The sequence below is a fragment of the Peromyscus maniculatus genome, chromosome 6 (genome assembly GCF_049852395.1).
Source record: "Peromyscus maniculatus bairdii isolate BWxNUB_F1_BW_parent chromosome 6, HU_Pman_BW_mat_3.1, whole genome shotgun sequence".
NCBI classification, from domain to species: domain Eukaryota; kingdom Metazoa; phylum Chordata; class Mammalia; order Rodentia; family Cricetidae; genus Peromyscus; species Peromyscus maniculatus.
Genome location: NC_134857.1, coordinates 126612713 through 126637866, shown reverse-complemented (window position 1 = coordinate 126637866; position 25154 = coordinate 126612713). Strand labels below are relative to the sequence as shown.

The 25154-nt window shown below is 38.5% G+C and overlaps 1 protein-coding gene and 1 pseudogene across 4 annotated transcripts in view; both read left to right on the top strand.

Annotated features, from left to right (window-relative positions):
- Prkacb (protein kinase cAMP-activated catalytic subunit beta) overlaps positions 1-25154 on the top strand; it is a 92619-nt gene that overhangs the window by 8020 nt on the left and 59445 nt on the right. Inside the window, exon 1 of one of the 4 annotated variants that reach the window (XM_006984720.4) lies at positions 24485-24810. The exons of 2 other annotated variants lie outside the window; for them this stretch is intronic. In XM_006984720.4, coding sequence (XP_006984782.1) covers positions 24624-24810 — 187 coding nt within the window. In that variant the 5' untranslated portion in view covers positions 24485-24623. Of the gene's footprint in view, positions 1-24484; positions 24957-25154 lie in introns of those variants that run through there. One more of the 4 variants, XM_076575170.1, reaches the window with a different exon arrangement.
- LOC121830671 (U2 spliceosomal RNA) lies at positions 14413-14546 on the top strand (annotated as a pseudogene).

The window sequence follows — 25154 nt, the reverse complement described above, 5'->3', positions numbered from 1 at the left end:
AGAACCTAGAAACAATCTAAATGCCCCTCAACTGAAGAGTGGATTAAAAAAAAATGTACATATACACAGTGGAGTACTATTCAGCAAACCTGTCTTTTCTAGGTAGATTTCATCCTTAAAAATTAAGACAGTGTTTGAGGTTTGACTATTTTATGGTCTCACTTTGTCAAGTTTGTCGTTATTTTTTAGTAGGTGCCCAGAGAGGAGCAGGAGACTGTGTAAGCCACAGATTTGAAAGAGTGTGCTAGTCCAGGTAGTCCATAGCTCCTTTACCTGTCTCTGCTGGTAATGTAGCTCCTCGAATACCAGTTCAGCTTCCCTGTAGATCAGGCATCATGTGTGTTCATAGGGGAGATTATGTTGCATCTTCAGCTGTAGTTCTGAGATAAATTACCCTGCAACTCAGACTTACACAAAAAAATACTCATATATCTGTCATTCATTCAGCCCTTTGATCATTCTCCGTCAGTTCTTACTGTCTGTTTCATACCAGGCACTGTGCAAAGCATAGATGCCCAAAAAAGTGAGACTTGATTCTTGTTCACAACTGTTTATGGTAAGGTGTAGGACACACGGGCCTGGCATTGGTACTAGGGCAGAAATGAAGCCTGGGAATTTATATAGGAAGAGTGCAGAATTCCTGAGTAGTCTACAGTTGTCTGTTGAGTTCTGTAGCACTCCAGCTACCTTGTTTTCCCAGTTGTTTTCTTTACTGGACAATGTGATCTGTGGGACATAAACAGTATCTGTCAGTAAGTATGCTTTTAAATACAAATCTATTTTATTTTAAATAAAAAGACTTACACAGCTTTCCCTTACAAGCAAACTAATTAACTGGATTGCTGAGCAAAAGCAAAGCTGAAGCAAGACTCCATTCTGTTTTGATTTGTATTTGAGGGCACACGTGGAAAGACACTACTTAAAACAACAGCAGCAACAACAAAAACTTGACCTTCCCTGAGGCCTATTATAGAAGTGTAAGCAGTGTAAATTAAGCCATCATTACCGGGTTGTTATAGGTCATACCATGCTACCTGTACATTCTGAGATTACACACATACCTACCAATATACTTGGGAAGGTTGCTATAACATAGTTGCATGTGAGCCTGTGACAGGCAGGTTGATGGAGGAAGAGTAATTTGGAATGAGTTTTACAGCCAGTTTAGAAGAAAGCACTAGCATCCTCTAAATTACCATGTTATGATCAAAAGACACTGCCCAGGAGTCCTGCTTTTCACTTTGTTTCATTTCAGCTTTGTGAGTGCATAGCTGTTTGATCCATCTGCTTATAGAGCAACCCTACCAGAGAGCAGTAACGCACAGATACCCATCCCTTCAACATCTGCATTATCTACACCATATTTTGAATATTGAATAGAAACACAAATGGGCAAAAGTCTTCTGAAACTGCTACCATCTGTAACTGCAGTAGAACTAGATGGGAAGAGACAGCGAGAGAATGAAAGTAAGCAAATATCCATGTGCAGGGGATGTAGTTCAAGCCTCTGGACTTAAAAACAAGTCCCCACAAAAGCTGCTGCCATGGAATTTCCAGGAAACTTACTGTGCATCCCAATATGGACCACAAAAGTCCTAATCCAAATATCTGAAAACTACCGTTATGGGATACTATAAATCAGTGGTTCTCAACCGTCCTAATGCTGTGATCCTTTAATACAGTTCCTCATGTTGTGGTGACCTCCAACCATAAAATTATTTCATTGCTACTTCATAACTGTATTTGCTTCTGTGAGGAATCGTAATGTAAATATCTGATATGCAGGATACCTGGTATGCTACCCCCAACCTGGTCAGGACCTACAGGTTGAAAGCTGCTGCTGTCAATGCTCACAGCAGTCAGAAGGAGAAGGAGGAGTGTCATCCTCTATACAAACTAGTTTGTAGTGTAGTCTCCTTAGCAGCTAAGGGATCAGTAAAAGCCACGGAAGTGCCAGAAGTGCTAAACAGATGCTGTGTACAAAACAGTTACAGAACTTCATGGCCAGGAAACTTTCTAGATAATAAAATGACTTAATAGATTGGTTTAACATTACATGTAGCAGATTTTTTTTTAATATTTACACGTATTTATCACATACAGTGATAATAAAATTACAAGGCAGAGAACAAACACAAAATCAAGACTTCACTGTAGTTTCAACAGCATCTATCCTACAACACTAAAAGATGTTAACTTTTCTTTAAATGGCTCTCTTCAGTTTATTGCATGATAGACTAGCCCATGTTAAAAGTAGACTCCAAATGGTTACATTACACAAGCTGTGAGAGTTTTAAACCCATGGCAAGTGACAGAAGGGAAAATTTACTCATTACAAGAAAATCCTCACTTAAGCATCAGAGTGCTACAGGCACGTGAAACCCTTGTACATCCAGCTGGGCATTCTTAGCCTGCCCAATCTATCAGGAGCTGACATATGTTCTTAATCTGGTAACCCCGAAGTTGATTTACATTTCTGGAGATGCTCAATCACAGTACCATTGCAGGCAAATTTCCTCTTAAACGCCTTCACTAGTTTCTTTTTATTGTAATCATCATCAATTCCTTGGTCAGTATTGAGGTCTTCCTGATGTTTCTCTGTTGAATTCTTACATGGACATAATCCTCAGTGCCAGCAGGAAGCAGGACATCACCCTTACTTGCATCAACAAAGGCATTGAAAGAAGAGCTTCTGTATAGTGGATGTACCACATGATTCCTTTTCCTTGGTGGAAACAGCCTGCAGAAGGCTGCTGTGGAGAAGGGGGTGGGCACAGCATCAGCAAGCACGTGGACTCAAGTGGTTGGCAGCTGAGTTTTAGGAAACGTAGACCTGTTAATTTCATTAACTAGGAAACTGTCACTCATTGTTTAGAAGTCACTTACTCATTGTATGATCATACCATGTTGAATTCTCTTCTTTTACATACTGGAGATACCTACATAGTCAGCTTTCTGCACTCTGATTTTAAAAAGCTCCTTGGTAGTTTGGACTTCATTAAAATCACTTATTGAATCCCATACCTCTTTATGACTAAAATTGCCATCTTCATCATATGGAACCAGAATCCAGCTACCAGAGCTGTAGATAGTGTAATGTGATGAACTTCCACTCTGACCATAAAAGTAAGAAGCTTTTATGCTGAAACTTGTGGCTTTTAGTCGCTGCTCTAGTAGTCTGCATCCTGTCTTCATTTTAGAATAATTAGTAGAGGAGCCATTGATGTAAATCTTTCACATGGCTCTTAAAGCACTGTCACAAATCCTGTCTGAGAATCATGGCCCCATCTACATCCTCTGGCTGGGGGATGCTCACTTACTTCCTTCTGTAAGTGATCAAACTTAAAGGAGGTTTTGTTTTATAGAGGTAAAACTCTGAGATCGCACACATCACTGTGCTCTGTCATCCAAGCCTGCTCTGCATTTTCCCTCTATCTTCATGGGTGTTAACTGACCCATGTTATACTAGGCATGTGTGCCCTTTTCAGGGGAGATTGTCATGATTAAGTAGGAGCTAGACATTGACTACTTCATATTTCATTAAACTCTGGGAGTGCATGGGTGATGAGTCTAGCAGCTGTGCCTAAGGTTCCTGAGGGATGGAGTCCATCATGGTGGGAAAGGCACGGTATGGTTGGAGGTCCAGAAAAATGGCTGATAACAATTTCATCCATACAGGAAGTGGAGAGCCTGTTTAGTGTTTTGACTCCAGGGTGTGCTAGGGTTGTTAGCTCATGTTATGGTGAAAACTAAAATCGTGTATGGTTTAATGGGTAATAGAAATATGAAATTCAGGGGCTGGAGAGATTGCTCAGTGGTTAAGAGCACTTGTGCTCTTGCGGAGGACTTGAGTTCAATTCCTAGCACCCACATGCTGTCTTAGAAACATTTATAACTCCATTTCCAGAGGGTCTGTCATCCTCATCTAGCCTCCACAGGCACAAGGCATGCCTATGGTGTACAGACATTCATGAATGCAAAACACCCATGTACATACAACTTTTAAATTAAATTTTATTTTGGAAATGTTTATAACTCCCACCTGTTACCCCCCCCCCCCATTGGGGAGTACTCTACTACATTGACCATTTGGGGATAATAGCTACTTTACCTGATGTGATTGCCTTTCTTTGATACAGAACAGTTTAATGTATCAAAGCCATGTCACTTCTTTTAAAGGTGTGTGTGTGCCTGTGAAGCCCAAAAATGTCAGATCCCTCTGGAACTGGAGTTACAGGCAGTCTTGAAATGGATGCTAGAAACCTAACTCGTACAAACTCTTAACCACTAAGCCATTTCACCAGACCCCAAACTAACAACACTTGAATTGGGAGAAGAAAACTGGTCTTAGGGAGGTAGGTAGATACTGGATTAGAACAATTGTTGCCTTTTGAAAACCCCTTCATTTTAGGCATCCATCACCCATCTGTACTACTGCTTGTGGTGGTATTGTGTTCCCCAAAATATTGTGTACCTTAATAAACTTATTTGGGGTCAGAGAACAGAAAAGCCACTAAGGCAGTGATAGCACATGCCTTTAATCCTAGCATTCCAGGGGCAGAAATCCATCTGGGATCTCTGTGAGTTCAAGGCCACATTGGAAACAGCCAGGCATGGTGACTCACGCCTTTAATCCCAGAAAGTGAGCCTTTAATCCTAGTGAGTGATGGTAGAAAGCAGAAAGGTATATAAGGCGTGAGGACCAGAAACTAGTAGTATTTGGCTGGTTAAACATGTGGCTGGTTAAGCATTCAGGCTTTTAAGCAGCAGTTCAGCTGAGAGCCATTGGGATGAGGACACAGAAGCTTCCAGTCTGAGGAAACAGGACCAGCTGAGGAATTGGCAAGGTGAGATAGCTGTGGCTTGTTCTGTCTCTCTGATCTACCAGCATTGACCCTGATAACTGGCCTCGGGTTTGATTTTATTAATAAGAACTTTTAAGATTCCTGCTACAACTGCTACCTCTTGTTGCTGTTATTTTAATCTTTGTCTTGCTTGCTTCTCATTTACCAAAAGCACAGACATCTCACTTACAATCTCTTCAGTTCTTAAGGCCTGCATTCATTTGAGTGGTTTCAAAATCTCTGTGGATAACCATCCATCATCATTGGTCTCACAAATCTGGCTTTGTTATCTGTAACCTCCTTCTTTGTCATAATTTGGATACCTCATCTCATCAAGAACCTTGTCATATTCACGAACTGCTCCATGGTTGCCTGTCTGTGTAGCTATCATTCTCTGAACGCAGTGCCTTTTTTCTGATTGCCTTTAAAAGGCTCTTACCTACTCATCCACTAGGCCTCTCACTTCATTTTCCTTCTTAACCAGTCACGATAACAGAGTACCCAAAAGCCTTTGCAATTCTTTTTATCAGCTAGCCTCCTTCTCCATGCTGTCAGCCAAGAGTTGAGCACTTGAGAAAGCCATGCAGAAGGGTGCTGTAAATCCATTGTCATCTTCAAGTGTGCTGTCAGTATAATGACAGTTTACCACAGTCCCTGAACTACTCTCTCATTCATCATGGTTTCTGTTTCAGTCTTCTGTCTGCCTTTTTCACTGTCTCCCTCTTCTAGTAATAATCATGTCTCGTATGTCACAGTGGAAATCAGACACCAGATGGGAAGTCACGTATGTTCATAAGGGAGAATATGTTTCATCTTCTGCTTGATGTTCTGAGATATTTTATACTGACCTATCTAGAAAGATTTGTTTTGGGTCATGGTATCAGATGTGGTAGGACAAAACTTCACCTTGTGATAGCCCGAAAGCAGAAGGCTATAGGAAGGCTCAGGATCTCAATGTCCTTTCAAGAGTGTTCCTCTAATGACACCTTTATCTGATTAAAGAAGGTCTGTTCTTTGTCTGACCCACACAGATTGTATATTGTGTATCTATCATGTACATGCATATATGTATATAATCTCATATACACGTGAGTATACAATATTATTACTTATATGTATAAGAATCTGTACATATATAATAGAGAATGGGTGTCCTAGTTAGCTTCAGCTGTCAGACATAGCCAGAGTCATTGGGAGTTGCCCATATCCGATTGTCTTGTGGCTTATTTGTAGCAGATTGTCTTGATAGATAGATGATTGATAGCTGTGAGGGTGCAGCCTACTGAAGGCGGCAGCGTCCCTGAGCAGATGGGGCGGCGCTATAAGAAAGCTGGCTGTTCACAGCCAGAGAGCGAGCCTGCAAGTAGTAGTCCTCCATGATTCCTCCTGAGGAGCCATGCCTTGAGTTCCCACCTGCGCCCTGCCAGTGTAAGCCTGTAAGCCATTGCTTTCCAAGTCGCCTTTGGTCACGGTGTTTACATAGCAACAGAAAACAAATTAGAACACTGGAGAATCTATTCAAAGTTACTTTTACAGCGATGAGTTTTGAATGTTAAACCAATATTTCACATCTAGGAAAAGCTCAGCTTAGTTGGGAAATGCCATTTTGCATCCTTTATGTAGAAGTGAGTTTAGTTTGCTGAAGTTTTCCTATATATTTAGATTTTTATGACATTTTCTTTGACTAATGTCTTCTAATATTTTGTTTTCAAATGTTTGTGTGTGTGTGTGTGTGTGTGTGTGTGTGTGTGTGTGTGTTTTAGTTTAATTTCATTGAGATGAGAATGTATTTTGAAAGACTTTCATTCTTAAAATTTTTGGACTTGACATATGAGCCACTGGTAAATATCCTGTTGATTTTGAAGAATGTATTTGCTGTACTTACTGCTTACATTCTTCTCCCAATCCTCAAACATTGCACAGTTTTAGACAAAGTTGGTCACTATGTGGGTCAGTATTATTTATTTTTATTGATTATCTTTTAATCTGTTAGTTATAGCTAAACATTTAAAGTATCTCACTGGGTCTGTGTATTTCCTGCCAGTCTACCAAATTTCATTTTAAATACATAAATTCTGTACTTTAACATGGTGATTTTAGGATTTTTTTTCTATGACAGTTATTTGGTGTCTTTATAAACTTCCTTCTTGAGTTTGTCAGGCATTAGTTTTGTTCATCCCTTAATTCTTACTAGCATATATATGACATACTTTTCCTAATAATCTTAAGCGTCTCCATACTTATATGTAAGGACTTTGCTAGAATAATTGAGGTTTTGCTAATCAACTCTAACAATTTTGTTTTCTGCTGTAGTTTCTTTATAGACTGAGGTATCCGCTGATATATTTGGTTTTCTGTTTGTCACTTGTTTCTGTGGTTTTTGTCACACAGATCATTTTCTCACTTTGTTTCAGATCTTCCTGGTCAACACTTTGTGTTCACTTGTTGGTTTGAAGTTGTGCTCTTCTCAGTTTCTCTAGACATTATATTTGTCCATGACTTAATACACTGTAATGTAAGACTATTACTTTGTAAATTCCAATAAGTATTGGAATATGTCATACTGTTGGTCACCCATTTCTAGACTCTTAGCTGTATTTTTAAATGTATTTTAATTCTACATATAATTAGAATTCCATCATTATTATGGTTATTCTTTGCCGTTAACTGTTTGGATACTGAGGATAAAACCTGTAATAACAAACATTGGTCCCTCAGGTCCGTTTCCCGAGCAGCAGCTGTCTGTCAAGGTCACTGAGCAGCAGAAGATACTGGCACTGACCACAGCAGGAAGATCCGGGACTCTGCCAGACAGATCTTAGGGTCCCTGTGTTTTATCAGTAGGGTGCAATGTCAGTGGTCTTGAGTCTAACACTAGTTTGCAGCCATTTTTTACATCTTTGCCGCCCTCTTTTGTTCATTATTCACAACGTGATCTGTTGGTTAAGTTTGCTCATGAGTGATTTCAAACCATCCATAATACACATTTCTTTGATTGGAGAAAGTGACGTAGGCTTTTTTCCCCTCATGACTTAAAAATAAACTTATAAACAGAAAGTAGCTAATACATATAAAAGTAGAATAATGTAAATTATTCTTGGTTTTGGAATTAGGATTTTGTTGTTACTGTTTTTCATTTCAAATTGCGAAAGCTTACTCAAAGGACTGAAGCAGATGGTGTAATCCTGTCACTAGGGAGACAGGAGGCAGGGGGACCACAAGTTCAAGGTCAAGTGAAGTTACATAATAAGATCTTGTCTCAAAAAAAAAAAGAGAGAGAAAAGAAAAGAAAGAAAAAATAATTCTCAGAAATTTGAGAGCAAAAGTAGTAAGATTGACTTTAGGATCACAGTGTCCAGAATCTCAAATACTGTAATTATACTTTGTCTGTCTGTCCCTGCCTCTGTCCTCTGTCACCTTTGTCTGAAGATACTAATGTGACCTTTTCCGTTACTCAGAAGGTGCAGCTAAAGTAACTCACATACTGTGCTAACAGAGTTCAACAGACAGTATAGAAGTGCTCGTAGTAGGTGGCTTAATTTGTATCTCAAACTTTAGCAATAGAGTCCAGGAAATGTACTATATAGCTTTCCCTCTTCTACCATCACAGGAGAAGGGAAAGGTGTGGGGCATTCACTGTATGCTCCACCTCAGGCATGCTACCATTGTTCATATAAATGAAAACACAGCTTTGAACCAAAAAGAGACACCCCAGATACCATCCATCCCTTTTGTCAGTCTCTAGATATTGTTCATGTCATTTCCTCATGATACTCACCATGATTTCTTGAGTTCTGGTAAGTTGAAGCTTCCATAATCATACCTTATGTAAAATTATTGAGGGAAGCAGAAAAGGACCTTGGTATTTATATACATAAGCAAATAAGTACATACACACAAAACTGAGAAAGTACTATTTATAGGTAGCTAAAATAGTCATCTTGTTTGGGAATTGCTGTTATATTTATAACTTAATCATTGAGCCTATGTTCCCACCAACAGTGTATAAGATAGAAAGGGTGCTTTGTCATAGTAGTAGTTCAGACAGTTACTCTTAAATCATCAAGAACTTGGTAGTGTTTCCTGATAAATCCATCTTAAGCTGAAAATATTTTAAGTAAGAATGTGTTGAGCACTGTGATCACTTAGCAACACAATGTATGAGTATCATGTGGTGGATTGGAAGCAGGACCTCACTTCCATTACCCAGTATCTCAAGAACGTATCTTAATGCATATTGCCAGCCTGGAAAACAATGAAAATTCAAAATGTAAAGTATCAGTTTCTACTGAGTGTGTGTTCCTTTTACACCCTTATAATTTGTACCTTGGTAAATCAAAGATGGTGCCTCACTGCTGAGTTACCCAAAGATAGGGCCTCCTCTATCCTACTATTTCAGTGAAGTGAGGCATCCAGAACACCCAGGTGGCACTCTCAACTTTGTGTCAAGGAATTTATTATGTCTCCATGATAGAAGCCATCTCTTCGGAGGACTCAGCTTTATAAAACATCAGAGCGCATAATTACAGGGCAGAAAACACTTTTTTTCAGTGGATAAGTGTATTTGGTGCTATATTCCAGTGACTCTAACATGCATTTTTTTTTAGCCTTAGGTGTTTTGGTATTAGACTGCTTTCTAAACCTCAGTTTCATAGATATGGTCAACCAAGGCATCTGTGACAGACTTGTCATTGTTGTATACACAGATACTGAATCAGTATCCACAGCTAGGAAGAAAACATAGGAAGTGCTAATAAAGCCGTGCAAGAAAAACTTCAGCAGAAAAAAAAGAAAGAAAGAAAGAAAGAAAGAAAGAAAGAAAGAAAGAAAGAAAGAAAGAAAGAAAGAAAGAAAGAAAAGAAAAACTTTAACACTGAAGGTTTATAATAGTTTTATGTCATAAAAGATAATAAATGATGATGTAAAAACTTAGTAATGACTGAGGCACAGAGTGATTCAAAAATTAGATTTTGAATGTAAAGGGATTTGGTGAATTCTTGAGTATTTTTGTTGAATGTTTTTTCATTGTATATTCTAGAGCAATATAAAAGTTATATCAAAGTCTAAAGAGTTCTCAGTAACTGGCTATAAAATTGGAATTAATAAATCACACCATGGTTAAATCACTAGACTCTGTTTTCTCTTAGCAGTGCATGAAGTAATAATTCTTAGAATTTCCAATCTTAACTTTAGTGAATGAGTATCTGCCATTTCCATCTCCACCCTGTAGTCCCCAGATGTATTTTTGCATTTGAAGAAACATCACTATTTTCTGGTCTTTGGTAAGTTTCTTTCTTATGTGAGTTTCAAGATTTCAGAGCATGTCAGAATTTTTTGGTAATAACTTGTTTTAAATTAATTTTGAATTATAGTGTTCATTAATCCTTATCTTTGTTGTTCTACTGACCATTGAGGTTTGTGTATCTTTGTCATTGTTAATCATCTGTGTCTGTTATCAAAAAATATAAAGATGTTGTTCTAACATGTTCATATTATTTTTCTTAAATTGAATATGTAACCAAGTGTGTATTCTGTTTGGAATTTTGCCCTACTTAATGCTTTGATATGATCTGCAAACTTCTTATGATTAGCTTTTCTATGTAAGAATATTGATGGTTTATTGATCTGTGGCTCATCTTTAATAATCTGACATTTCATTGTGTTTTTAATTTAAACTTTTATTTGAGTGTTTTAATATGTAAATTATACCCATGCACATTCAAATTAGGCCTTGGTAACTTATACTTTTCATCAGCAGTTCCAAAGCATCTTCTCAGTTAGAGCTCAAATAACCTCTTCCATCTCAGTTCCCCTGCAGAATGCTTTAGCTCTTCCCTTTGTACCTGAAAGAATGGACAGTGGGAAGCAGAGAAGTCCAGTTAAGTATTGTGTGTTACCGGGAACTACTTTGAAAACAGTGCTAGAGTTAGAGGAGACCTGAAGTTTCTTCTTGAGTTGTCTCTGCACCAGTGTTTCTGTCTTCCTTGTAGAGGCAGCCTCTCCTCTGGCTGCCCTCCCTCTATCTCCACATGACACACGTGTCTCTCCCTGTGACTGCAAGTGGGCCCTACCAGCTCTTTGATTCCACCACTAGGAATAGACTGCTTTGCCCTCCATGTAGTGCTTAAGTCTGATACATTTGATGAATCCCCTAACACAGGCCCTGGCTCCTGTGGCTCTGGAGGTCACCATTGCCCTTTGGAGTCCTCATGTGAGACCTGTTGAAGCACCTGCTCCCCTAAATACTGCTGCAGACCTCACAACCACCCCTGTCTAGTTAAGGTTTCTATTGCTGTAAAAAGACACCCATGACCACAGCACCTCTTGTAAAGGAAAACATTTAATGGGGGTGGCTTACTTACAGGTAAGAGGTTTAGTTCATTCTCATCATGATGGGACATGGTGCTGGGGAAGGAGCACATCTTGATCCCACAGGCAGCAGGAAGTAGTCTGAAACACTAGGTGTGGCTTCAGCATATATGAGACCTCAAAGCCCACCCCCATAGTGACATACTTCCTCCAAAAAGGCCACACCTACTCCAAAAAGGCCACACCTTCTAGTAGTGCCACTCCCTATGAGCTTATGGGGTCCAGTTACATTCAAACTACCACAACCCCCCACTAGCTGTTTCCTTCTGGACCCTTCAGTCTGGCCTTCTTATATAAACTAACTGCTGTTGGCAGGTCTAGTTTTAAATTCTCCCAGTTTGTCTCTAGGTGGTTCCATCCCTACCTGAGAGCTGTTAGCACCCGTGTTTTATTTTCAGATGAAAAAATTCCGTGAACTACTTTAATGCACACTAGTGTCTTAAGTATCTGTTCATTGATTTTCAGTCTTAGTTTTCACCTTGATGTTTGCTATTGATCAAAAGCGTCTAGTGTTTGTGTGTTCTAGGCCCTGTAGTAGGAATCAGCATGCAAAGACAGATAGTCAAGTGGTATTTGAAGAAAAATACAGTTAACCTTATTAAAACACTCAATATAAAATCAACTTTTCTTAATAGTAGGAAATTTTATAAAGGATTTCACCTTGCTCTTGCTCATACCCACTGTCGGCCTTACCAAGTACAATATGTAGTAATTCACCAAGGAGTTTTTAGTGAGTTCAAATGCAGTGTTGGAATGATATGAAGGATGTGAGAGGGCCTTATTTTTCTTAGCATTGTGTAAATAGGTTTCTGGGAACAGGAAAATGGAGATTAGCCTTTTGATAGGATGCTCTGTGTGAGAGTTTTATAACCTGATTTGTGTATATCAAATAATGTTCTTGTGTATTCCTAGCATATCATCTGGATAAGGGTCTAAAATTGTGTTTTTCATCTGTTGTTCAAACCTACAGAAATGACAAAAGAATTTTTGTGGATTTGAATTTCAGTTCTTCATAGCCCCATTCTGCCACCTTCTGGTTGACTCCATTTCTTATACTGCTGTGAGCTAAGTGTCATCTAATTATTCCTACCATGGTACCAGGTTTTTTATTTGGGGGCTGAGATTCTTCAGATGGGGTCAGTTTAAGGTATAACCTCGTTCTCACTGTGAGCCTCAGAGCCTCAGACTCACTTATTTCTTGGTTGTAAAATGTGCTAGAGGGTTTGGGAAGAGAATATATGGTAACATGTGGGGCTGCTTATAGTACAGTATATGCTCATAACTACTTTTGATGTTTCCATAATCCCAAAGTTCCTTCAGGTGTCACCTGATATGAAAACCATGTCAAGTTGGTAGCCATTTATCACAGTCTCAATAAGAAAATAACTTGGAAATAACATAGAAATGAAAATTAGTAAAGTCATTATAGCCTTCTAGAGAAACTAACGTGGTCATTTTTTTTTTTTTTTGAGACAGGGTTTCTCTGTGTAGCTTTGCGCCTTTCCTGGAACTCACTTGGTAGCCCAGGCTGGCCTCGAACTCACAGAGATCTGCCTGCCTCTGCTTCCCGAGTGCTGGGATTAAAGGCGTGCGCCACCACCGCCCGGCCAACATGTTCATTTCTTGTACGAACTTTAAAATAAAATGAGAATAAACTTAGAAAATCTTAGTGCTTTTTATCCCTAGTTTCATGGCATGTTAATGTGTTTTCACATTTCCAAAGTATTTCCAAGTTACTAAAACATTTGGGGAAAGAAAAGCTGGGGGCTTAGCTTTGTGACTAGAGAACCTACCTAGCAAGTGGGTGACATAGACTTTGTGATTAGAGTACTTACCTAGCAAGTGGGTGACATAGACTCAGTCTTCAGTCTCCAACCAAAAAGAAAAGAAAACTTTTGAAAATGCTGTTTATTTAAAATAAATTGAAAATAGTGGAATTCCTAGTACCCTAAAGTAGTTGAAAATATATATGCTATAGTAAGGACTAATAAATGTCCTTTGGGAGCTGAACAGATAGTTTACTCTATCAAGTTTGAGGACATGATTTCAATCCCCAGAATGAATTAAAAAACAAACAAACAAACAAAATAGGGCATGGTGATACATGCTTTTAATCCTAACTTAGTGGCTGGCCAGTCAACCTAGCCTGCTTGGATAGTTCCAGGCCACTGAAAGACCTTCCTGTGAGTGACACTGGAGATTATTTCTTGGCCATCACATGTACACACACATATGTGTACACGTACACACACACATGTATACACACACAAACTTGCACTACCAGTCAAATACCTAAGTCTAAAGCTCGCCCTTAGGCCCATTGTCAGGAGCTCTCCTCTGCTGCCTTGTTTCACTAGTGCTGCAGGGGTTTGGGGAGAGAAATTTTCCTTTCACTTCTGTTTCGGGTATTTAGAGAACCCCTCCATGGTGCTCTCTGGCCATAGTCTTGGCTGTTGAGTAGGTAAATGAGCTATAGAATTTTCTCACCAATGTGAAGTGCTTTAAAATGTTTGATGAAGATAATCCTGTGTCTGCCATAATCTAGAGTTTCAACTTTCCATACTTTATTGTTCTGATGCTAGAATCTCGTTTTCCCAACTCCTCTCACTTCATTGCATTCTTGATTGTTCCCAGGCTTGGAAATGACTTCTTGCCATGTAATTGCTCTTCTGCTTCCAATGAAGAACATTTTCCAGTTAAAAGCCAATGTGATCAGCTCAGGGCATCTGAATAATTCGTCTGTTTTAGGGTCACTTGTCAGTCACCTTAATTTCATCTGCAAAAGCTTTTTGCCAAGCATTGTAACATACTGACAGGTTCCAGGGGGTTGGTGGAACTAGTGGAAGAGCGGAACATCCTACTTTCCAGAAGTGTGCTGTTTAAATCCCAAGTATGACTTTGAATCAAAGCAAGAAATTGAATTTACAAACATGGGTTAGGAAAGGACATGTTCAGATATGGCAGATCTGTTCATACTGTTGTTTTAAGATATGAGTAGGTGAATTGGACTAGATGGAGGCCTGCTGGAGGTTGGTGACAATGCTTGATTATTGTGCTTGGATTTTGGAGGCCATTGGAAGTCACTCGAGTTTTCCCTTGGAATGAGAGAATATTAAACAAGATTATAAACTGTTTTTAGACTACTGTACTTCGAGATTTATTGTTGTCTGTTATGCTAGGCATTAAGGAGCTGAAAACTATCGCTTCTCGGCCTTTTGGCTAAGATCAAGTGTAGGAGCTGAAAACTATAGAGAGTGATCGTGAAAATTTTTTTAGTTGAAAAGTCTCTTGCATGTTAAATAGTAATTCTTCACTAGTAACAGCATTACCTTTGCTCAGAGTGGTTGCAATAGAATTTATATAAAATTACATTTTGAAAGGAATATATTTGTGTAACTTTTTTAAAAAGAGATTTTGTTGCATATGTGTGAATATTTATATGCATGAGTACCATGTGTGTGCCTAATTCCCACAGAGGCCAGAAGAGGGCATCAGAGTTACAGGCATTTGTGAGCTGCCCTTGAGTTCTAGAAGCCAAACCTGGGTCATTTGCAAGGACTTTTAACCACCTGCCCTCTCCAAGCCTATGTGTGCAACTTCCTGTACATAGCCTGTGACAAAAACACTGCCACTTGATTGGATTTATTTTCAAAAGTATGTATGTTAATTCTACACGGAAATCATACTGAAAGTTGAGAATTTCTAATTTTTTTATTTCTAAATCAGTTACCAATTTACTAAAAGAAAAGATGAGATTGGCTTCTAGTGTTGATTAATAAGATGAAGTAAGTTCACATCATCCTGTGTCTCCCACCAGAATATATATAGTAGCTATGGAAACACTTTGAAGAGTAAATGACAGCAGGCAATTGGGCAGGGAAATGAAACATGCCTGGAAAGAGACAGGTATGGTGGTGAATTTCGTGGTTTTAAAATCTTCCCACCCACAAACACACCTTCCAGTTTATACTCTAGGCAACCTGGTCCCAGCTCTGTGCAGCGGGTTTCTACAGAATCCACTCCAGAAAAAAGGGAAGGATAGGGTGAATGAAGTATTGTATGGTACTTTTCTTCTGATCTCACCTCAAGCGAGGCGCACACTGAAACACATGATTGAAACGTCTGTCTGGAGTAGCAGTGCACAAGTGTGTAAAACAAAGAGAATGGAGTTAACACAGGACTCAGTGCAGTAGAGGACATTTGTTATTGCCAATAATGGAAAAATAATGCAAACAGGGAGAGACTCTTAAGAACTGTGATTCATTGTAAAAAGTTGTAACATATTTGGGCACCAGTGTCTGCAAGGGAAGATGGCTAAGCACGGATCCAAGTTTGTGCTGTCCGTATGTCTGGTTAAGATCTGAAATATATGCCTTACGTTCATGTGTTAAAGGCTTGTTTTCAATGTCACCATATTGGGAGGTGAGTGGATCATGAGGGCTACGACCTCACCAATGGATTGATGAGTTCATAGTTTAGTATGCTGTTGGGAAGTGATGAAAACTTTAGGAGTTGGACCTTAGGAACTAAGAAATTAGGGGATTGCTTTTAAAGGGTATATTTTCCCCAGTCCCACTACACCCCTCAAATCTTTCTTTCCTTCCTGGCTACCATAAGTTGGTTTTGATCCACCATGTCCCACACCTAGATGTTCTCCCTGACCTCAGGCATAAAAGCACTGGACCCAACTGTCTCTAATTGAACCCCCCTAAAACCATGAATCTGTATATGTTCCTTTTTTATATAATATATTCCATATATGTATATACATACACATACACACACTTATTCCTTTACATTGCTTATCTCAGTAATCACTGAGTAATCTGTGACCTCTTTATATCTGATCATTTTTAACACCTTTAGTGATGGAATATGGACTAACATAGCACCTTACTAAAAGAGAGCGATAAGATGTTTTTTTGAAACTGAACTTACATTAGTTAAAGATGTAAATTGAGAAATCTAAATCAGCCAGTGCGAAATCTTTCTAAAAATTGGAGAAATCGTGTTGAGAGGATAATGAATGAAATTATGTGAAATTAAAGTTAAAACAAAAAGAGGCTGAAAAGGAGGGGGGAAACAAGGTAAATGCACTAAAATAGAAATAGTTACAAATAATAAATATGAATCTATGTCAAGGGTCACTTTTAAGAATGAGTAAGCACATCAATTACAGGACAGGACATTATTAGGATAGATTAAGGTGAGACTCAAATACAAAAGCAAAATCAAGATCCAACTATGTATTTTAACTAGGAAACCCACACTAAATAGAGTCAGATGACTACAAGGGGAACTGAAAACCTGCCTTACAATCACTAACATAAAGGAAGTAGGAATGGCTGCATTAGCTTCAGAAGTTAACCTCAGAACATGAGATTGAGAATGATCAAGGGCAAAGGGGATGTTATATACTTATTATCAGTCAGCTTTCTGAAAAGTAATTCTAAGCATTTGCATTTCTAAGAGAACTGAAAGGAGCATCACAAATCCTTGATCACAGTCAGGGAACTCCAGCACTGCTCTTAAAAATCTCTCAGGAAGGTTGAAATCACTCAGTGTATTGATCACCTGAATAGTGATGACGGTCAGCTCTATTCAGTTGACGTGTATAGACTGTTTGACTTAGTAACAATGTAATATCAGCCCACCCCAGCCCACTATGTGGAATGTTCACCAAAAGACCACATTTTACGCCAGAAATCTGTTTAGCAAACTACAAACGAAGGTTACACAAACTATTTCATCACATTACAGTGGACTTTAGCTAGAAATCAATACTAAAAAGCCTCTAAATATTTGGAACTTAAAGAGCAAACCTCAGTAATAATGAGCATACCCATTTCCCTGTCTTGGTTTCAAATACTGTAGTCCAGTAAAAGGGAAACATGGGCCTTGGAGAAAGTGCTGAATCTAGGACTCGGGCAGGGGTGAACATGGAACAACTGAATGCTTGGGAAAGTGAGGAGGTGTTCAGACACATGTGCATGCTTAAGCATACATACACAAGATGAGGGATATGACAGGGACACAGAGCCAATCAAAAGAGCGTCCAGTGGCAGAGTATGAATAAATAACATGGTGTTGAATTAGAGCCCAAAATGTAAATATACAAGTTAATGACTTAGTACATTAATGGGGGCAAAGACTCGCATTGTCCACGCAGGAGAATTGTATTTAGCACTTAGGGAGGTAGAGTGTAGCTCCTTAAGTGTGTTGTGCACAGTGACTTCCTTGCAGAAGAGTACAATATAGAAAGCATGGGTGAGAGAAGTATTCTAACTATTCATTACTAGCTGCATCCGATGGTCAATGCTTCTGAAATGCTAAGTTATATTGATGCATAAACTTTATGATATAAATAGCTGAGTGTCTTAGCCATCACTCCAGACTAATCACAAAAACAAGAAAATTCTGATGAGGGACATTTTACAGTATAGGTGATAAATGCTTCCTAAATTTGTGATGGAAAAAAAAAATCTCAAAATTGTTACAGCCAAGAGAAGCATAAAGAGACATGAGAACTAAGTCTAGTGTGACATCCTGGGTAGAATCCTGGAGGAGAAAAAGATACTATGTAAATCAATGAACTTTAATTAACTGGTTATCTTTAGTGTGTCATTATTGATTGACTAATATAAAAATACACTGTAAACGGATGGTTCTCTCTGTCCGCCAGTTCCCAAATAACCATGCTTGGTACTTTTTCTCAGAAGGGCATTATCATCTTGCTTCCTGTGCATCTGGCTGGTGATTCCATGACTCCACCCTTCTTCCCATCATTCTCAGTTTGGCTTTCCTGCCTAACTTCCTGCATAGTTACTGGCCAATCAACGTTTTATTAAACCAATTTGAGTGACAAATCTTTATAGTGTCCAAGAGGATTATTCCACAGCAACCCGCTACATAAAAGCAAAATGTCAGTAAAACTGGAGAGTGAGAATTTATGCAACATTATATATTTCAATCTGTTATAAAAATAAAATCTTACTTTAAAGAAAGAAACTCTGTTTATGTAAAAGTCTGTAAAATGCAGATTATCTGTATTGTATAAAGCACTGCTTGTCTGGGGATTTTGAATGGCATGAGAGAGAAATAGTGAAGAGCATGAGAAAAGTTATGGAAGTGATGGATACACTCTTCTGTGTTGTGGATCTGATCTCTGTTCTATGTGTATATCAAGACAATTGAAAGTAATGCATTAACCTCAAAGATGGGTAATTTCCAGCATGTCAACTCTATTCATTAAAGTTTAAGGGGTAAAACAGAAGAGAAATTGTAGATCTAATTCCAGTTATGCCAATAATTACATTAAATGTAACTGGTCCATATAAGATCCAGCATTGTGCTGTTTTTTTCTCCATTAAATATTTTGAAGATGATTGTTTAAAATTAGGAGAACTTGGGAGAATATACTGTATAAACACTGGCATGGTTAACCATAACTTGAAAGAATCTAGCATTACTTAGGTAACAAGTCTTTTGTCATGTTTTTGAGGAAGGCTCTAGTTGATTCTATGCAATCCCCATCAAAATTCCAATGGCATTCTTCACAAAACTAGAAAAAATAATATAGAAATTTATATGAAACAAGAACAGGAAATAGCCAAAATGCTCCCTAGAAGAATATCTACATGCTGGAATTGACTTCAGCTCTAAAACAATGAGATATGTGAAAAATATATGCATCTGGAAACTATCAAGGTGTATGTTGGTCTCAGACAAATATTGTATGTTCTCATAAGGGTCCTAGTTTCCAATGTCTCAATGTATGTCTGGAAGTAGGGATGAGTGTGGGTATAGGCTACGAAACTAGAGAGGCAACCAGGAGATGCGGGAAATGGTGAGAGAGTGAGGAAGAACAGAATGTGACAGGAAAGCGTGGAGGTGAAAGGGAAAGGAGATGTAAGATGGGGTGGTGGGTGTAGAGGAGGGAGGAGAATCAGGAGAGCAACCTGTGTTTGAAAGTGCCATAATGAAATCTAACTGAACATGCTGATTCATTTTAAAATTAAAACAAAGACCAAATAATTAAACAAAATCCAGGCTGTAGAAGATACTAAACAGCACTCTTTCATTAGTGCTCCCTAGAAGAACAGAACCAATACAATGTGTATATATACTTCAAAGGATATGTGTTCGATTGGCTTACATGAGAGGGACTGAATCAACGACCATCTGCACTGAAGAGAAACAGCCAGAAAGCCCTAGGTCTCAGCCACCCCACTCCAGGGCTGGAAGCAGAAAGCTGCCTGAAAGTCAGCGGTATTAAGTCCACACTAAATGGCTGCAGAAACAGGCATCTGATGTGAGCCCAGTAGGTGCGCTCAAAAGGGACTTTGCTGGTCTGTGCTCTTCCTGCAACTCCTTTCTCATCTGGCTGTCAGCTTGTGGGAAGGCACTGCCCTATCCCCTGAAGATCTTCCTGCCAGGTACTATTCCACATCACTTCTGTAGAAATTCCTTCATAAATGCACAGGGGACTTCAGTAGTGTTAGACATCTCTTAATTAATCCACGTGTGTACACGTACACAGAGAAATAGACAGTTCAGTTGTACTATAGCTATTGAAGAAATTGTATTGGTATTTGTAATCTTTACATGAAAACAAAACTTTCCTTGCCTGTATAGAAGCTTTCACAGAAAAGCTTCTCCAACTTTTAAGGGGAAACATGAGTTTTTTCAGAATCTCTTCTTGAAAATGGAAGACATACATCTCAACTTACTTTATGAAGTCACATCATCCTGCTTCCAAAAACAGACAAAACTGAAAATAAAACTTAAGCAGTGTTGGTTATAAACATAGACACAAAAATCCCTAAAGAATTATTAGTAAATTAAATCCAGCAGTATATATAAAGAATTGGGGTTGTTTCTCCTAGTCTGGTTCAGACAAAAGGATTAAAATCATGTGATCACATGAAATAGTTTATCTTCAAGTCATCCTTAAAAACAGGAGGAAATTTATTAGCTCAATAAGGAACAGCTACCAAAATTATATCTAGAGTTAACATAGTAAGTGAAGAAAAACTTTTTTCCTAAGACATGAAGGAAGACAGAGTTATCCTGTGCGCTCCTCTCGTGTTGAGCATTGCCTTCAATATGGCAAGGAATGCAACGGTTCAGAAATCTTAGGGGAGTGCCATCCAAAAGTGAGTAAATCTATATGGAAAATTCCAAGAAATCTACAAAAAGAAAAAAGGAACTAGGAAGGTTAGCACAGGTCAACTATTTTGTGTCAATATATAAAAGCTAGCAATGAGCAATTATAAAATATTTGAAAGTATCACAAAACATTCAAAATTGATATATTATGTTCTATTTTAATACACCATAGTGTAATTCCACGTTTTTATACACCAGTTAAAAGCAAATTTAAACCTTAATAAAGGCTTGAGTATACATCTACCAAATTGTGTGTAAGTTCTCCGTATAGAAACCTGATTTGAAAAAAAAAATTATACACCCAGGTTAGTGCCAGGAAACTCTGGGATCACAGACTGATTTTACAGAGTTAAGATGTTATTTCTCTCATTGAGCAAAAGTTTTAATAAAACCTTAGCATGATTACATTTCTAAAGATGAGTACATTGATTTAGCCCAGGGTTTACACACACACACACACACACACACACACACACACACACACACACACACACAGAGAGAGAGAGAAAAGGTGTAGAAACAGGGAGATGATGGGCTGGGAGGTGGAAGATTTACACTGTACGGTTTTTTGGTTGACTAGCAGTTCTGTAGCCTCCACGTCAGTGTGACACAGGTGAAGGACCCGACACGGGTAGATCAGGTCACAGACCGGGGCCCAGAGGTCGATGTGCACAGAGGTGGCCACTTGGTTTTGACAGGTGCAAATGCAGTTTAGTTGTTAGTGGAGGTGTAAACTGTGGTCAGTCCACACAGTGGAATACTTACTCATTGAAGGTGACATATTCAGATGATATGGATATATGTCAGTTACTATGCTATGCTAAATGAATTTCACAGTGCGCTGTATAAAGCCACTTAGATAACATGGTAGAAAAGACAACTCTACTCTCAAACTTTCATTTGAGGAACAAGATCACAGTCATGTCCTTTGTCCTCCATATGAAGGCAATGTCATTACATATTAAGTATGATTCCATGTCTTCCTTAACCTTCAAACTTCTGTGCATAATTTTGCTTGGCCCCGGCATGGCTGTAAACATAGATATGGACAACAAAACTGAAGGGCTACAAGGTGACCATCTGAAGGAAAACATGCCCATGGCAGAGTCTCGGATCCCTGACAGGAGATCCAGCAACCTGCCATGTCTGCTACTCTCTTCTCCCCTTCCTACCCATGAGAGACTGCAACTGACTTGAAAGGTGTTTCTGGAGAATCATGCTCATGCCACCCAGCACCTCAGAAGTGAGGCTTAAAACATTTGGGTGACTGGGCAAGTTGCTACGGTTTGTACGTTTGTTTCCATCTTGAAATGGGCGTTGGCAGCTGAGCACAGTGCCATAGTGCTGCAGTCCGAGCACTCGGGGAGTCGGAGATAAGGGATCTCAAATTCCAGGCCAGCTTGAGCAACATGGCAAGGTCCTGTCTAAAAATACAGTTTTATGAAATATCTGAGAATATGTCTCAGATGGTACAGTACTTGTTTGGAATATGTGAGACCCCAGGTTGAATCCCCTGTTTAGGGCACTGGGGTGGGTGGTGGGAATCACATAATATTGGTGCTATTATTACTCATTTGTAAAGATTTAATGGACCTTAATGTCACAATGCAGATCTTGTGTATGGTAAAGTGCTTAGCAAATATATCATTAATATTTGATAGTAAATATAAGAAACGTGTGTGTGTGTGTGTGTGTGTGTGTGTGTGTGTGTGTGTGTGTGTGTTGCATCTCACAGCAATCAGAGCAGGTTCGCCTCTGAAAACTGCTGTTGTTTCTTGTGGTTCCATTTTGGTTGGAGCTGCAGTTGTTTCTTTCAGACAGTAGATGCCAGTAGAGTTCTTTTTCAATAAAAAGCAAATCCTCTGAGCACCCCCATAGCAATAGCTTCCTGGGCACATTACCACAAGAAATAGTTCAAAAATTGAATATTCTACATTCTGCATGGTTTTTCAAACAAAAGGAAACAGTTTTATTTAAGTAAAAGAAAAGCTTTCAAACAGCATTTTCAAGATTCTTAGTTTGTGAATTTTACTTTTTTGCTATAATAATTTTATATCTTATGTGTTTTAGTTAAATGAATCTTAGTGTTCTTGTTTGAAATGTAGGACTTCTGTATTTAATCAGCATCAGCCGTAAGTCTGGCTAGCTGTCTGTTAAAAATGAATATGGGCCAGCTGAAATGTTATACTTAGTTGTGTTTGACAAGGAAACACCATGGGTAGTATCTAGGGAGGCCAGAGAAGCCGAGATGAGTAATTGTCGGTGCGGATTGAAAGCAGGGGCAACAGGAGGATTTTGGAAATCTGCGTTTGCACTTAATAAGCACAAAAGCATGAGGACAAACTTTGTACAAAACTATGAGAAGTCCAATAAGTCACTTCCATTGTTATCTCTACATAAGCTACTTAGTGCTTGCTAGTTTATTTACAAATATAGTCCTATTGTAAATAATATTCTCTAGTATCCAGTGATTTTACTTGGACCTTTAGAATGCTAACAGTGAATACTGCAGCTACATGTTTATTGATCTTGTAATAATGTGCATTGCACTTAACAAATCCAGGTAAGACAGCAGGGACGTGGGTTGATAAACGGCAAATATTAATATGAAATGATAAGGGCAGTGGAAACAGGAGAACAGTTTACTTTTCTAAGAGTTGTGTAGAAGTGCTATGCTGACAAGGTGACATTGGTGGTGAGCTGATAATGAATACAATTCTGTTAGGAGAGCAAGTCAAAGGAAGTCAGAGTTTTGATCCATGTTTTGCCTACTAGATCCATGTTTTGCCTACTAGTCACTGTGTGCTCTCGACACTTTTAAACTCTGCAGGCTCCCAGCCGTCTGTTTTGTGTAAATGTTACCAGGTGTCAATAAGTCACTGATTATACACACTTGATGATTTTTAGAGAAAGGTACATGTGTTAAGGTTAATCCTATGGCCCTGTTGCGTGCCTATCTATCCTGATTGTATTACACTAAACCCAGCCACTGCTGAGCTTTCCATGGCAGAGTTCTTAGCTCAGTTTCCCCAGCAGACCTGCTTGTGAGCCTGCATGTGTGTTGCCATAGTTTAGTTCCATTATTTTTCCTGCTTATTTGATTTACCTTTTTGGTTCCTATTCATTGTGTTAAAACAATTAATGGGAAATATGAACTAAGTTATTTTCAGAAAGTTTTTTTTTTAAGTCTTTCCCTTTATTTTCCCTCTTTCCTGTATTTGAACTTCCAAAGGAAAAGAACCACACATCCCTGACACAGATGTTATCAAAAGGCAAACATTCCAAATCCTTGTTAAATGCCATCGAGTACCCGCTATCCTGCAGACTGGAGAGTTAAAATTTTCTTTGTTGTAGATGATGTTTCTAAGAGATCATTGAATCAGAAGATGAAAGAAGCAGCAGTTTAGTAGGAGTTTAACACTCATTAAACAATTGGAAGGAGTTCTTTTTCTCTGAATGAAAATTGCTTGATATGGCTAACAGCCTATAAAATTATAACTTATGGTTGCTATATATCTTACATAATTTAAATCTGTTTTTTTTCCAAACGTTAGAATGCTTTGAAATTTACTATTTATAGACAGGCACATATCCATAAATAAATTTGATAAGCAAAACTGGTATGCTAAATTTCTGTAATTCCCATATGTATTAAAATTAAGTGCATAAATTAGCAACTTTGAGTTCTTTGAAATTAGTTCAGGTTTTTTTCTTAGTTATGACATGTTATCAGTTGTTTTTTGAAAGAGTCTTGTCACATCTATTCATACCAATTTTGATGGAAAGTCAACTGCTTATGAAGATTCATAAAGTGTGTATACCAGCTGACTTCCTGTAAGCTAATTCTAGCATGTTAATATTTGACCTTTGGTTACATGGGGTTGTAATACATGTTTAACTAGTTTCCCATATTTTGAAAAATACTTTTTACCCTGCTCTATATGTAAACCTTTATAGTTACTATGCTCATTCCTATGCATATTACTATCAGAATAGTAAAAACCTAGAGCCTTTTAGCAGCTATTGTAAGTTTTAAAGTGGGCATCTCTAGCTGAGATGAGAAGTTTCGCAAAGGAAGGCTCAGTACTGTGCTGTTTTATATTAACAGGAAGCAGCAGCAGTAGTGGTTTGTAAACCCTGCAGACAGGAAGTTTAACACATGCATAGCTCTTAGCTTCTTGATAGGAAGTTGAGCTCCTTCTGGAAACATTTGCAGTTACTTTAAAGTGTAAATGCACGTGAATGGCAGCTTACAAAGAACTGTCCTGTAGCCAGCACACGGGCACATCCACCGCCCTCCAGAAACTGGAAGGTTTTGCTAGCCGACTGTTTCATAGGCACTCCAAAGGCGCGGCACATGACCAGAGGGCAGCTTTGGAGAATGACAGCCTCCGGGGCTCTGAGCAAACTGCCTTATGGGACAGATCAAGTAAGTGGTTTTTAACTGATACACAATAATTAGCAGCTAAAGTACTTGAAGTTTCAGGATGAAGCACCCGGACCCAGTTTTGTCTATTGTTTTATGATTTGCAGAAGGACATTTTTCAAGGTGGTGAGAAATTCCATGAAAAATTAGTAAGTTGTGCTGAATCATGTGTAGTTCTTTTTTAAAAAATTTTATATGACTACCTAGGTCAAATATCAATGATAAAATTGTCAGTGATATTCTTATATAATTTCTAATATATGTCACTGTGTTTTTTACTTTTTATTCTAAGGTTAAAAACAAACAAATATAAACAATAATCTGCTTACTTTTCAATTTTTTTATTT